We start from the raw sequence: 15,533 nt of genomic DNA on the forward strand, positions 1-15,533 counted from the left end.
CAAGCTGTTCATAGCAAACTGTTGTTTAATAGTTTGATTTAAACTTTATGGTTTTGTAATAAGACCTAGACCAACAGAAAAAATGATTCTTTCTCCTTTTAAAAACGCCACTCCGATCATTCTAGGTGGGGAGAGTCCTAAACCCCAATGTGTAAAAACCAAATGAAATCAGACAATGGCGAATAAAAACCAGGCAGAAACCCCAATAGGACATTCAATATAATCAGTTTCTAATTCTCCTCCTTATGGGAGGAAAATGTAACTCAGATGTTTTGTCTGTAGCAGGAAGACAAAGTGTATTTGCTTTGAGGAGGCACCCATGTTGTCTCAAATTCTGAGAGAAAACAATAAGAAAAGAAAAACAGCTTTGAAAGAGGAAAGAATTTGCATATATACATCTAACTGGCAATTATGTTTTTAAATTGCCAGAGCAAATAAAATTTACCTAAGCTTAATATTTTGTAATATTGAGACAACCTTAGTTCATAATAAACTAAATATAAAATGATAATAGCTTAAAAAGTCTTTTAAAGATCAATTATTTCTGTATTTATGGCTTGATTTTATATGAAGTATATATACTCTAGAATATATTTGTAATGTAGAGATTTTAGACATTTAGAGTTTTCAATGCTAGAATGATAAATCAAGATAAATTGCTACCACCTCATGTTTTCATTCCATCTGTTTGAACCTGGAAAGATTTCAATATGTCTTTTCATATAAAACAAAATCAGATTACATGATGCCTGATTTGGCAAATTGCCTAATTTGGCAAAAATCCAACAAAAATTATAACTGAAATAAAAGAAATAAGGAACTATAAAATAATATTGGTAATATTTTTTGACTAAATTATACCAAGGCAGCATTTCACTCCACAATGAAAGAAAATCTATATTTAGGGAAAAAAGACTGCTTTATAAAATTGTCAGATTGAATGAAATAATGGATTTCCTTGATTATCTAGATTGTTCAAGTAAATTACAGGAATAAAAAGCCTCTTTACTATGTGTGCATTGCTGAGTTACAAGGTAGTAAAATAATCTTAGGGTACACACTCTGCTTTTCAGACTCAAAGATTCACTAATTAATATGCTGACTTTTAAAACTGATTTTTAATGATTTCTTCCTGTTTCATTCATATCTGGTCTCCAGGTGCTTCTTAACTGTTGGGGATTCTGGAAACCTGTCTTACTTGCAGGAATGGCATGGTATTTCTAAGACCCCATCTGTTCCTGAATAACTCTTAATTTGTATGGTGATCATCTATGAGCATCTCAAAGCCATTCTGATAATTAATATTCTTGATTGAGTTTCATAGGGTACAAAGCTTCAAATGAGTCTATTTCATTGGTATGATATGGCCAAGGCCTATAAACACAGAAGCAGATGTTCTATCTTAGAAAAACAGATCAGTTCCTTTTCACAATTTACAAAAGAGTTTTAAAAGACTTGGGAAACATCCATGCCTTGCCACAATTCAATAGTAGCCTTTTATAGACAATTATATAGGACTTGGCCTATTGTTTCAACCTCAATGCTTTGTCAATATGATTAAAAGAAATAATCCAGAGAAGAAATTATTTACCAGATCTGTCAGCTTAACCTGAAAGGGAACTTTTGGCCTAGCATATCAACATGTGTAAAATAAGGAGATTTTTAAAAATAAGGAGACCTATGAAAATAATGGGGATGTGGTCTGAGATTTTCATTTTCACTAAGTTTCGTTTTTAGTTGTGAATCCATAGACTTTAGAGCGGATTATCCAGAATAAATAACCAATACCACCACTCCTACTTCTATGCTGTTTCCATAATCAATTGGTGCTTAGTTCATACAAATCCTTGATGGCATTTTTTAACGCACACACTTATCTTTTTTAGGTATCCCGGTTTTGCTACAGATTCAACTGTTGCTTTACTTATAGGACTCCTGTTCTTTCTTATCCCAGCTAAGAGATTGACCAAAACTACGCCTACAGGAGAAACTGGTTGAGTATTATTTATAATTCTGAATGAATTTGACAGAAGAGCAAAAGTACAAAATTCCCTTGGTTTCAGTTAACTTGTAGAACAGAAGGAATGGACATGAACGCAGCTGCTGGTTTACATCTCCTGTTTACACACTGCAACCCCTGTTCAGACCGCACACTTCCTCTCCTCATACGAAGGACCATCTTACTTTGTAGAAGCTAGAAGTAGATTTCTTTACATACCATGGTTAGTTAGAGTTCTGCTATGGGTGATACTATTTGGTCTATCATAAGCTCATTGTCCTGGTCATAATCAGAAATAATCTGATTATTGACAAACACAGGAACAAGAACTTGGAAGTTATACTTCAAGATGAGCCTTTGGTAATAAATGCTGAGGATCTAAAAATGTGAGGAATTTCAAGGGAAGAGTATTTACAGCCTCATAGTAGCCTTGGAAAACATGCAGATCAACCCCACACTTAGCCATAACCTGGTGTCACAGAAGAAAGAAACCATATTCAATGGGAGATTTCATTGTCTTCATAACACATGGACAAGAAAATGTGTCTGCTTATTTGAGTATAAATACACACACACTTCTCATCCATGCCTATGCTTATACTAACACAAAATGTTTTGGGTAATCAAATTCCTATGTTGTCAATATAGGAAGATGGTTTAAAATTGTTTGGAAATAGGCTGGTAGAGTTGTGGGGTTTTGTTGTTTATTCATTCATTATTCATTGACTTATTTGCTGGGATGGAACTGGTTGCCATGCAGTTAGACTGGCCCACTTGACTTCTTGAGTCAGAATAGATGAGTGACTGATGAGTCAGATTTCCAGGACATGATATAAGTAAAAAGTATAGCATAGAAATGAATGCCTTTTGTTCTTCACTTGAGACTAGCATATCTCAAATGTGTTATAAGAAGGTTGTATAATATAGAGCAGAGATTCCCTTGAGACCCCGAGGTCTCTGACCATTGCAATCAAAGCCCTAAGAGCTTGCAGTAGTGTGTTCTGCATGGCTTAACTTCTCTGACCCCTACTTCTGAGTCCTCCTCTCAGAAAGAGCTTTGCCCTCTCCACCATCCCCTCTTTTCTCATTCTTTAACTCCTCTTCTCTGATAAACTGATTCACATTAGGTTTTAAAATGCAAGATAAGACATAAAACGGACTTCCCAGGTGGCTCAGCCTAAAGAATCCACCTACCAATGCAGGAGACATGGGTTCAATCCCTGGGTCGGGAAGATCACCTGGAATAGGAAATGTCAATCCACGCCAGTGTGGATCCACTCCAATCCCATGGACAGAGGAGCCTTGTGGGCTACAGTCCACGGGATCAAAAAAGGGTTGGACACGACTTAGCAACTAAACAACAAGAAGACATAAAACAATCAGTTTTACATGAGAAGAACAGTCAGACATGTTAGTATTTAACAGGATATATGGTCTTAATTCAAGCAGGAAATACCAAAGTTTCCATCAACAATGAGAGTTGGTTTGGTTTAAGTTTGTGGGAAGGAAACAGGAAGAGGACTTCTTAGTAATCTTAAAAGCTTACAATGTAGAAGTTTGCCTGATACACACAAAAGTTAAATGGGCACAAAATCCATGTTCATGGATGACATTATTTCTAAGCAAATCAATGGAGTTATCAGAACCCAAATATCAAGAGAAATCCTTGTGATTATTGCTTTATGAGCATTTTAAGGGTTTCCTGAATAATAAGAAAATTATTTAATCTGAACTTTGAATTATTTTAAACTGAAATTCTGGTGAATCTATCATGACCCTCCTCATGATTTGAGAAAAATAAAATATTCAAATAAATATGAGTGAATGATAATATTCCACAGATTCTGTCGAATCAATGGTGGATTGCAGATAGCCCAATGCACTTGTTACTCATGGTAGGCAAAGATGTTAGTGTAATGAATGAATGAATGAATGAATAGTATTATATATGATGTTATCATTTACCTAATTTTTTTATAATAAAATGCAAAAGAGTTTTCCAAGTTATGGCATTTTTCTTTTTTTATAAGATAATGTTTTACCTAGGCCAGGTAGAAATTATTCAAAGTCCAGATCAAGTTTCCTATATAAGAATAATACAGAAATATTGAAAACTTTTTATGAGATGGCTATTTAAGATAATAAGAAATGTCATATTGTAATATTTAAGCAATGTTTAACTGTAGGACTTTTGTTTTTCAGTTGCTTTTGATTACTCTCCACTGATTACTTGGAAAGAATTCCAGTCATTCATGCCCTGGGATATAGCCATTCTTGTTGGTGGAGGGTTTGCCTTGGCAGATGGCTGTGAGGTAATACTCTGTGTCTAAGATACTTAGCAGTTAACTAAACTATTCAAAAGAAGGACACAAGGACAGTCAAGCTTTTGGAATGCTCAACTTCAATCCATCATTGTAATGATGCAGATTTTAGTAGCCAAGCAGTAACTATACCACACAGATGAGGTGAGTCCAGAGTTCAAGAATTTCTGTGAGCATAAATCATCATGTTTATGATGTCTCAGCATATCAAGAGAAAAATAAATATAATTCTTAATCCATGAAATAGGATTAGAAGAGAAGCTTAATAAGAAAAATAACATGTAAAAGTCACTTATATAGAGACTCCTTGTAAAACATTTTTTTTTGTTTACACCCTTACCTTATCTCATGATGAATTTAAGTAGCTCTCAGATTTCTCTGCAATTATGTGCTCTGCTAAGTTGCTTCAGTCATGACTCTTTGCGACACTATGAACTGTAGCCTGCCAGACTCCTCTGTCCATGGGATTCTCTAGGCAAGAATACTGAAGTATGTCATGGTCCTAATATTTCCAAAGAAAAATGAGAAACAATAGAACTGCATTACATTACTTGTTACATATTAAATACATTAAAATTACTTCATATATGCTTATTCAATGAAGTCCAGAAAGAATTTCACATAGCCGTGTTTAATATTTATTATGTCTAATTTTAGGAGGGCTTCCCTGGTGGCTCAGCTGGTAAAGAATCCACCTACAATGCAGGAGACCCCAGTTCAATTCCTGGGTTGGGAAGATTCACTGAAGAAGGGAACGGTTACCCACTCCAGTATCCTGGCCTGGAGAATTCCATGGACTGTATAGTGTAATTTTAGGAAGAAATGAAATCATCATGAGAAATAAAGTTGGCTATTTCTTTGGCCCATCATCTATGCAGCTGATATAAAGTAAAAGTCTGGGGAAACCTTTGTCCCTTGAAATTGCCCTGGTTATAGGGTTGCTAGAAGAGGAATATCTTACCCTGAAATGCCATAAAAATTCTCTACTCTTTAATTATTCTGGACTTAGTAGCCTTCCATGAAACACTCAAAACTCATGAAAATTCCATTTCCTTATTCAGGCATCAAAGTAAAAGCAATGGTGAGAGAAATATCAGGTCCAGCCCTTCAATTTCCCTAAAGTTAAATTTTTCTGTTTTTCAAGACAAATAGGTACCTGTTCTGTCCTATTCTTGACAGTCTAAGGAAAGACTGTGTTTTGCTTCTGACTTTATTGTCAGTTTTTCCGTATGAGATTTGGATACTGAGTTTTCAGCAATTTGGTAATACATGAAAGTCTTAAAAATTGTGTTAACTCTGAGCGCCATTTGACTTGCTTCATAGACTGTTCAAGTACAAATGATAACAATAGAAGACAAAGGTACTTTTCTACTAGCTCAGTAGTAATGAGATCTGGTTTCTCAGAATAAATAACTTCCATTCCTGTATCGGTTAATTTGAATTGTGAGGAAGTCAGAATCAGCAATTTCAGTATTGATGTCAATATGTTCATCTCTCCTTCCCAGAATATCTGTCACTCAAAGTGGTTTTAAAAGCATTGGCCAGACCCTAAAATTGCAGTAGAAGGAAATTATAAGGTGTGGACTTAGACTGATTCACTAGATTCTCTCTCTGGAAGAAGTAGGGAAACCTTAGAGGGGCTCTACTTGGCTGTGAAAATCGTAGCACAAAGCCTCAGATTTCTGTGGGATGCCCAAAATCACCCTGCCTCTGAGTGGTCAGCTTGAAGCCATGAGCACAATGATATGATCTCAGTGGCTTCCTGAGGTGAAGGACTGTATGTGATGTAATCTTCTCCAACTGCATCTAATCTTACCTAATAAGATTAGGTAATCTAATTTTATCTAATACATAGGTAAAATCCATTCTAATTTTACCTAATACATAGGTAAAATCCATTATTTAAATATTGATGTATTTAAAGAAGAATTTGTGCTAATGTGATTTAAATGGCAAATAGTCTTTTTCACTGGAAAATCAAAACCCCAAACAAAAATATAAGTCAAAACTAGAAATAATATACATAACATCTGGTTATCAGATCTGGGGATGTTTTTGCCAGCTTCTGATCTTGTCATTAGAGCCTTTCTGATGTCCATACTACTTTGTCATGCGTGTACGAATTCACACATGCAGGAACTCAGTGAAATCTCACAAATGGAGGATTGTCCCTTCCATTTGTAGGAGAAAAACAGAATAACATATCTGTTCATCTGAGTGTGACTGATTTTCCTGTATTATGTACAGTGTATCTAAGGTCTAAACATCAGGCTTCTAAAGAACCCACTGGAAGCCACAGGAAATGGAGCAATAATTATTTGTACATCCAGAATTCTAAAAAGGTTGATATATCAAAGTAATGTGAAAAGAAAAGAAAGAGGTTTTCAGACATGCAGAGACTAAAGAAATTTACTTTCCAGGCACCGATTATCAGGAAGTTACAAAAGATGTGGTCCTGTGGGCCATCAACACAAAGAAGTTAACAAGACAGGATTCCCATAGCAGAAAGAGGTGAAGGGGATCCATAAGTAATGTAGTGAATAGAAGTCTCTTTATAACAGTAAAGTAGATCTAAAGAGCAACTAGTCCCAGTGTAGCAAGAGGAGGAAATATTCCAAAATCGACATCTCCATTAGGGAAAATTAAAAAGAACAATTACCTGAAATGTCTATCTACTTGTGAGGAGTTTTCTGCTTTTACTGGAAAGTGTACTGGAGGATTAGTGATGGGTGCTTAAAAAACTAAGCAAGCAGAAGAATAGGGAAGTCATTTCTGGGAAAAACAAACAAAAACTAAAACAAAACAGCTAAAGCAATCACAGTACACTAAGTGGCTCAGTTGTGAACCATATTCATATGATCATAATGGCAACATTTAAATATTGACTTAACCTAAAATGTTGATATATGAATTTAAGGGAAAGGGGAACAGGGACAGGAAATGTATGTATGATGGAAGGTTTTAGAAAACTGAATTTTCGTGTACATATTAGAACATCAGTGTTTCATCCCTGGGTCAAGAAGATCCCTTGGAGTAGGAAATGGCAGCCTGCTGTAGTGTTCTTGCCTGGAAAATCCCACAGGCAAAGGAGCCTGTCAGGCTATAGTCCAAGCAGTTGCAAAGAGTCAGACACAACTGAGCAAGCATGCTTGCTCCAAATAATGTCTAAATTTGAAAATTTAGAAATATGAAAAAGTAGAATTTTGTAAAATAGCTATCATAAACATAAACGTAGGAATAAATAGCTAATGTGAATGAAAGTTGTTGCCTCTGAGGAACACAGCTTAAACGTGGGAAGAGGAAGACCAGAAAAGATGCTCCTTTTCTTAAAGGCCTGTAGTACTACATGGCTTTTTATACCCATATATAGTAATTAGATAGAATTAAAACTTAACTGAAAAAAATGGGGGAAGACAATCCAAACTTCCTAAAGCTTGTTAGTGGTGTTAAAATAAGAATAACTAAGAACTTCACAATGTCATAGTCACCCAGATCTAACAAACCAGAGGAAAATATGAAAGATTAAAATGATAATTTAGAAACAGAGTCCTTAGGTCAAATAATGCTTTTTAATATATTTAAATTGTCTGATTAAATGAATTATTAATGAATAACACATATTGCAAATTTCTTTTTTAGGAGTCAGGACTATCTAAGTGGATAGGAAATAAATTATCTCCTCTAGGTTCATTACCAGTCTGGCTAATAATTTTGATATCTTCTCTGCTCGTCACATCTTTAACAGAGGTAGCCAGCAATCCAGCTACCATTACCCTTCTTCTTCCAATACTATCTCCATTGGTGAGTATTTCATTTATCCTATTTACTCTCTTCATTGAAAGAATAGTGTTCTACTTTGTGTGTTCTCATATTGTGGTGTAGAATCATTTGGGGCCTGAATTGTTCCCCATAGGGAACTTACAAGGTGGTCCTTATTCACATTGGTATTTTCTCAGGAGACCTCAACTCAGGAGAACTCTTTTCTTCCATGTTCAAGCAGCAGAATCTTAAGAGAACCCTCTACCTTCTTTCTGACGATAGTTTTCCTTTACAGATAAATGGGAGGGTCAACCCAGACCCTTTCTAGCTCTAGAAGATTTTGGGATTCAGTGCTTCCTGACAACTTTCATATTTAGATCTCTAACACTGATACTTCTCCCTCCAGAAGATGTCTTGATGTTTTGAGAAGCACTTGATATAAGTGATTTGCAAGGGAATAAAAAGCCAGGTTTACACCTCGGGCTTCAAGCTTGAATGTCTCCGACACAGCTCTGTACAGCCTAAGAAAAATGTTAAAAGATAAGTAAGAAGCAGATTTGCAAAGAGAGAGGGGAAAACTGTCTCTCTTCTCCACAACTAGATGGCAATTACGAGAAATAGCTTCAACCAAAATGTTTTTCTTCCCTGGGCAGATGATTTTGGTGAAAGGAAAACACTTCAGATGCAGAAAGATTGCCCTTCTGGAGTTGTTCTGCTACCAGCTCAAGGTGCAGACATTGGCATTCTCGAGTGGCTTCCGATTAGAAAAGAAATGCAGGCAGGTGAATGTTAGTGAAATACAATTTGGAATTTTTCAGGGCTTTATTTCTCAACAGGGAGCAGTTAAATAATTAAGAATAGTAGTAACTCTTCTGTGATGATCCCTGAGTAAATTTTAAATTATATAACTCACAGAGGCAGTAAGTTAATGGAATGATGAGAAACTTTGGAGCCAAAGGAACCTGAGAGCCTACTAAGCTCTAATTGCTTGCCAGCTATGTTTTTGGATCCGTTTACTTTACAGATTACTTTAGCCTCTGTGGACCTCAGGTTCTTCATCTGCTATTTGGGGCTATAATTATCATCTCTTAAGGCTGTAGTGAAAATTAAGTTGTATTTACAAATATATGAAGTTATTATATTATGCTATACATTATATACCATTAAACTTTATATGTATATATAAATATATAACTTTAATATATTATAAATAATATATTATATATAAATATATAATATAACTGTATATATATATATATATATATATACACACATATATATTTGAGATTCCCTGGTAGCTCAGTTGGTAAAGAATCTGCCTACAATGCAGGAGACCCCAGTTCAATTCCTGGGTTGGGAAGATCCCCTGGAGAAGGGATAGGCTACCCACTCCAGTATTCTGGTATTCTGGCCTGGAGAATTTCATGGAGGGTCACAAAGAGTCGGACATGACTGAGCAACTTTCACTTTCATATATAAATACTTACATATTATGTAGTAACGTATATAAACAGCATGGCACTTAGCACTAGATAAACAGTTGCTGTTTTCATTTTGTTTCTGAAATAAATGATACTTCACTTTCTTAATGAACTGAGTTATAATGCTTAAATGGATATCGATCACCATATAAACAACCAAAAGAAGATACGTTTTCTAAAAAATTTTAAAAAGTTTAATTATGTGTATAATTTTGTCTTTATATTTCAACTTGCTTCTGGGAAATTTATTATAATAATTTTGCTCATTTTGATGCCTATCTCAAAATTTTACTTAGACTCCCTTTTATCTTTTCCAACAGGCTGAAGCCATTCACGTCAACCCTCTTTATATTTTGTTACCTTCTACTCTGTGTACCTCGTTTGCATTCCTCCTACCAGTAGCAAACCCACCCAATGCTATTGTTTTTTCATATGGCCATCTAAAAGTTATGGACATGGTGAGTGAACTGAAAGAATGCTATCAGGTCCAGTAGACATTATTTTGTGATGTCTTGGGTTTTCTATCCTTTTATAAACTAATCAACTGCTAGGAAATGTATAGTTTGAGTCCTGCTTTGAATGTGAGTGCATGTGACTGGCCCTAGAATTGTTTTTAAGAGTGATAACCTGGAGCAAACATGCCATTAATATTTACAGTCACAAATACAGAGATACTGAATGCCCCAGTAATACACTGGAAGAGGAAGAGAGCATAGAATATACTCAACACGATGGTTTAAGCTTAGGGCTTGTCAAGATCAGGATCCAACTTGACCTGGCCAAATAGAAGTAGGGTTAATGAAATTTAGCAATCAAGCACTATGGTTTTCTATCACAAATATTTACACAACTGACATTTGCTCTGAATAAAATGTTGGGCTTAGTGCCTGACTGATGGAAAGTCATCTTTCTTTTTCTGATTCTAATAGTGACACCTGAAATAAAATGAAATGAAGTGAAATTAGCATAGCAAGGAATAATAGAAAATGTAAGTGACAAAATGTGCACATTTTGCCAAATACAAAAGTCATGGTAGTGAAGAACTAGTTTGAGAATATCTTGGTCTTCTCTCAAACTTGATCACCCACTTCTGAACCAAACCAAGCAAGAATATAACTAAAGGCTCTTCAGTGAGCCTGCTGTGCAAATGCAGTTCCAAGTTAAGCCCCAGTTCCTTCCTCCTACACAGATTGCTGTTCCTAAGCCCCTGTAACATAAAAATTCTGTAAATGCCTCTATGCAGATGTCACATAATTTACTTTGGGCTTAAAAATGTGCATAATATACAATATAAACAATGTGCTAGGTTTGTGAATTTAAAAAAAAAAAAACAAGATTCTAAAATAAATGAGTGGCTTGCATGGACAGAAACTCTATAATATTCATTGCTAGGCATCCCATTTTGCCTTGGGGCTTCAGAGAATGCTGAGATAGGCAAGCTTTCTCTGTAAATATCCAGGGAGTAAATATTTGAGACTCTGGGCCATAGAGGGTCTCTGTAACAACTACTGCATCATAAAAGTAGCCAACAAAAGCATGTACACAAATGGTCAAAATTGTGGTCCCAGGAAACTTGGTTTACAAAGCAGTTTATGGGCAGGAGTTGGCCAATATCTGCAATTTGAGATGGTTTAGTGGATACCAGAATAATGACATCAGAGCTAGAAGAAGGGGAACTTTGAGAAAGATGGGTAGAAGAGATATTAGATCTCTGGTAAGAGAATCCTGAAATGAATATGAAGGATTCAGTTTTCATATAGTGACCTGAAACATATTCACTGAAATACCAAACCACAAAACTCAAATCTTGATTTGACCTGAATTGGCAGATTTTTTAAGGGATTTTTCTCTAATTCAGTACATTCCTAAGAGAAACTTCTCTGATGCTGTCCAACTAAATGACATTTAGTTGGGAACAGATTCTTTTTTGGCATAAATGGAAGGACTTGTCTTATGAAACAAATAATTGATACCAGTCACTTAAGATGCATGTAAATCTGCATATGCCTTCTGCAACAGTATTCCAATTCTCCCAATTTGTTTTGTTTTGTTTTAGTTTTTTTGAGACTAACATTCAAGCTCTTTCATATTCAAGGTTAAAGCTGGACTTGGCGTTAATATTGTGGGTGTTGCTGTGGTGATGCTTGGCATGTTTACCTGGATTGTACCTATGTTTGACCTCCACACTTATCCTTCCTGGGCTCCTCCAATTAGTAATGAGACAACGCCATGACAAGCATGACTATTCTGTGGTGAGTTTTGGAAACCACTAAAAAGCCTTCACTGCAAACTTTGGCTCTAGAAAATTGATGATTCTTAAATCAGTCCTGGTGTAGTTGCTGTAGTTCCAGTGAACACCAAAAAATCTGTTTTAAGATGCAACCAAGAGCATCTGTGTGCCTTCATCAAGAAGCCTTCAGTTGAGATTTCGCTTAAGGACCATATGCATCCTACTTCATCACAAGAATAATTTATAACTTGACCTTCAAAGAAATGAGGTCATTTGCTCCATCTTACACTTTGGGTTCAGTGTAACATTTCAGATGTCCATTTATTATTTCAAAAACTTTCCATGAAGCTAGAAATAGGAAATAAAATACACAAGTTAATTAGGTACTTGTATAAATCATTTCTGTAGTGGTCTATAGTGTTGTCCAAGGGAATTTCCTGAAAAAAAAAAATCAAAGCTGTGGTTATCTACTGGTGCAAAAGAAAAGTTAAATTTAAATAAGGTGTACATCCCATCATCTAAAAAATATTCCAATCAGATTACTTTTGATATAGCCATGTAGTATAACAATTGAAAGTAAATATATATATATATATATATATATATATATATATATATAACTGAACCCACTAAACAACAGAAAACAGATAAGAATTTCCACTTGACTTTATGGTTCATACTTGTATGATCTCAGTGCACTGAGAAATGCATTTTGTTGCTCTACGGCTAAGGCTTGCTATGATTCCCACTAGCACACTATAGTTAGAAAAGAAAGCTAACCAGTATAAAACTATTAACACATTTGTCTATTAGTGTAGCAGTTTTGCTTAAGCCTTTATTTTATTTCATAGTTTTCTGTGATTGTGGGTTTCAGTCTGTCTGCCCTATTTCATAGCTACGTAATGTCATACGTAAAAACAAAAAGATTCAGAAATTTACATGAATTATCACTGTTTCTACAAGTTTAGAAAAAAGTCATATAATTCCAATCCATTACATCAATATTGAAAAGAAATACCAGAGGAAAATTAAAGAATAAAAGTTGAAACTGTTGATATATTCACAAAAGAGAAAAATAAGTTATCTATGGGGAAACCAAAATGGAAAAAGAACTGAACATTTAAACAAAAGTAAGAAGAAAATAGTCTCCTAGCATTCGGCATATGAAAGATCAAGGTCTATTGGCATTCTAAAATTAAACTAAAAGGAAACAATTCACAAAGGCAAAAGAAATGTGTACAGTTAGGAAAATATGGAAAAATTAAAACAGAACAATTCTCATGTTAAAATAAAATAGAAGACAAGGTTAAAACACACCTTTAATAGCTTCTTTAATTTTCAAAGTAGTCCTCAGAGATGGTTTGTTTTTTGTGTGTGTGTAAATAACATTATTTATAGTTATTCTTGAAAATTAAATATGATAAAGAGGGTCTTTTAAGTTATACATTTTTTAAAAATTATATATAATTTTATACATATATAAAATTCAAAATTCATAATTATTTTTTATTAGTCAATGCAAAATTTATAATTTTTTCAATAAAAACTGTGTCCATTTAATCATTACAATATAATATTACTGCTTTGTGTGTATCATCTCTGTTTACCCTATTTATTTGTTCCCTTATCATATGTTGCACATTTATTTACGATCCACAGTATTTATTACTTTTCTGCCTTTTGCTAGTCATTCAATTTATCACTGTTGAATTGTATGACGAATAAATTTTCATTATGAAGAAATGAAACGACTTTTCAAATTATAATGAGTACATTTTGCTTTCAAGAAAATAATATAAACATTTCAGCTTGAGTCATTTTAATGAATTACTTCCAACAGCTGCCAGCTGAGTACAAGAAAAATGATACTTAGTCAAAATTTGTTTAAGTGAGCCATATGGTTCTCTTGTTACATCTTTATGTCTAGTTGATATATCAGAAATGACTTAAGTCATCCATTTCACATTTGTCCCATTTATATCAAAGTTCTCAAGCTCTTTTAGTTTGAGAGGTATGCACTGTCTTTGAAAGTTTCCAACTGACAGCCCAAACAGATGATCAAACAAATCTTTGTCCTCCCACTCAAAAATAGATATCATTTTTGTTATTTTCTTGAGCTTTACTTAGAGGTTAACTAGAAATCTTTGTCACTTTAAATCTCTGTATCTTTCTCAGGGTTTGGATCTTGTCAAGATAATAGGGGCAATTTCACTAAATGCCTATTTACTGTCTGTTTCTGCAAGTGCTTGGAGGGCTCCCAGACACACGTGTTTCCTTTGCTTACCTCAACTGCCACTGTAACATGTCAGCACCCAGAATTCAGATTTCCTTCGTTTCAAATGTGTGCACTGTTTTCACCCTGCCAGGTCTCCAAGTCTTGGTTCTCTCCTTTTTCGGCCTAGGAGATGGGAAGGTAACTTTTAACCAGTTTTATGCACTGAATTTATTAGCAAAACTTGATAAAACAATATCATGGCACACTAATTGTGTCTGGACATGTGTACTATATGTTATTATATATCAAGATATATACATATATATACATAATCTATCAAGATTTTTTATTATATCTTTGCCATGACTAAATATTTAATAAGATTTTTTTAAAATTAACTTATTTATTTTAATTGGAGGCTAATTACTTTATAATATCGTGGTGGTTTTTTCCATACATTGACATGAATCAGCCATGGGTGTACATGTGTCCCGCATCCTGAACCCCACTCCCACTTTCCTTCCCATCCCATCTCTCAGGGTTGTCCCACTGCACCAGCTTTGAGTGCCCTGTTTCATGCATTGAACTTGGAACTGATCATCTATTTCACATATGGTAATATACATGTTTCAATGCTATTCTCTCCAATCATCCCACCCTCGCCTTCTCCCACAGAGTTCAGAAGTCTGTTCTTTACATCTGTGTCTCTTGCTGTCTTGCATATGGGGTCATCACTACCACCTTTCTAAATTCCATATATATGCGTTAATATACTGTATTGGTGTTTTTCTTGCTGACTTACTTCACTCTGCATAATAGGCTCCAGTTTTATCCCCTTCATTAGAACTGACTCAAATTCATTCTTTCTTATAGCTGAGTAATACTCCATTGTGTATGTGATTCTTGGTGATGACACTTTTGTTCCAAAGTATTTTTGATTTAGTTAATGCATGACTATTATCTTTACTTATGTGTGGATTTTTCCCAGTTAAGCATTTTTATTTTTAGAAGGGAGAGGATTGTACTAGCAATGAAAAAGTAAACTCAAACAAATGGTCAGTTTTATTACTGTAACATAATATACAAATAAAAATAGTTTAAATTGTTACCCCAGGGCAGCACCAGCTATCTTATTCCCATATGAAGTACTTTAGGCAAAGTAATAATATATGAGGTAAATTTTAAGGCATGCAAATATCAAAAATAAAGGTCCCCAGTACAGAGCAAGATCAGACTAGTCCCCGAATAAACACTAAAAACAGCATAAAAATAAAGTAGAAATTGAAAGTTTTTTCCAAATATGAGGACTTTCATTTGTCTAGAAAGAAAAAGACATGGGGTTTTATAGAAAGAAAGAAAGAAAAGGACTTTTCTTAGTGACAGTATGGTGTGTTGGAAGACAGAGGTGGGGAAGATCTTCTTAAGAGCAAATAATAATAAATATTTTATAAAATGCATTACTGTGTCAGCAAAATAATAATAATAATAGAAGTCCTTAAGAGAGAAGTTTGATTTAAAGAACCAGCAA

At 34.5% G+C, this 15,533-nt stretch overlaps 1 protein-coding gene across 1 annotated transcript in view; it reads left to right on the forward strand.

Annotated features, from left to right (window-relative positions):
* SLC13A1 (solute carrier family 13 member 1) overlaps positions 1–15,533 on the forward strand; it is a 104,206-nt gene that overhangs the window by 65,826 nt on the left and 22,847 nt on the right. The window contains exons 11-15 of the mRNA XM_027539119.1: positions 1,887–1,993; positions 4,202–4,311; positions 7,960–8,121; positions 9,881–10,018; positions 11,656–11,812. Coding sequence (XP_027394920.1) covers positions 1,887–1,993; positions 4,202–4,311; positions 7,960–8,121; positions 9,881–10,018; positions 11,656–11,793 — 655 coding nt within the window. The 3' untranslated portion in view covers positions 11,794–11,812. The remainder of the gene's footprint in view (positions 1–1,886; positions 1,994–4,201; positions 4,312–7,959; positions 8,122–9,880; positions 10,019–11,655; positions 11,813–15,533) is intronic.

This window comes from Bos indicus x Bos taurus, chromosome 4 (genome assembly GCF_003369695.1).
Source record: "Bos indicus x Bos taurus breed Angus x Brahman F1 hybrid chromosome 4, Bos_hybrid_MaternalHap_v2.0, whole genome shotgun sequence".
NCBI lineage: Eukaryota > Metazoa > Chordata > Mammalia > Artiodactyla > Bovidae > Bos > Bos indicus x Bos taurus.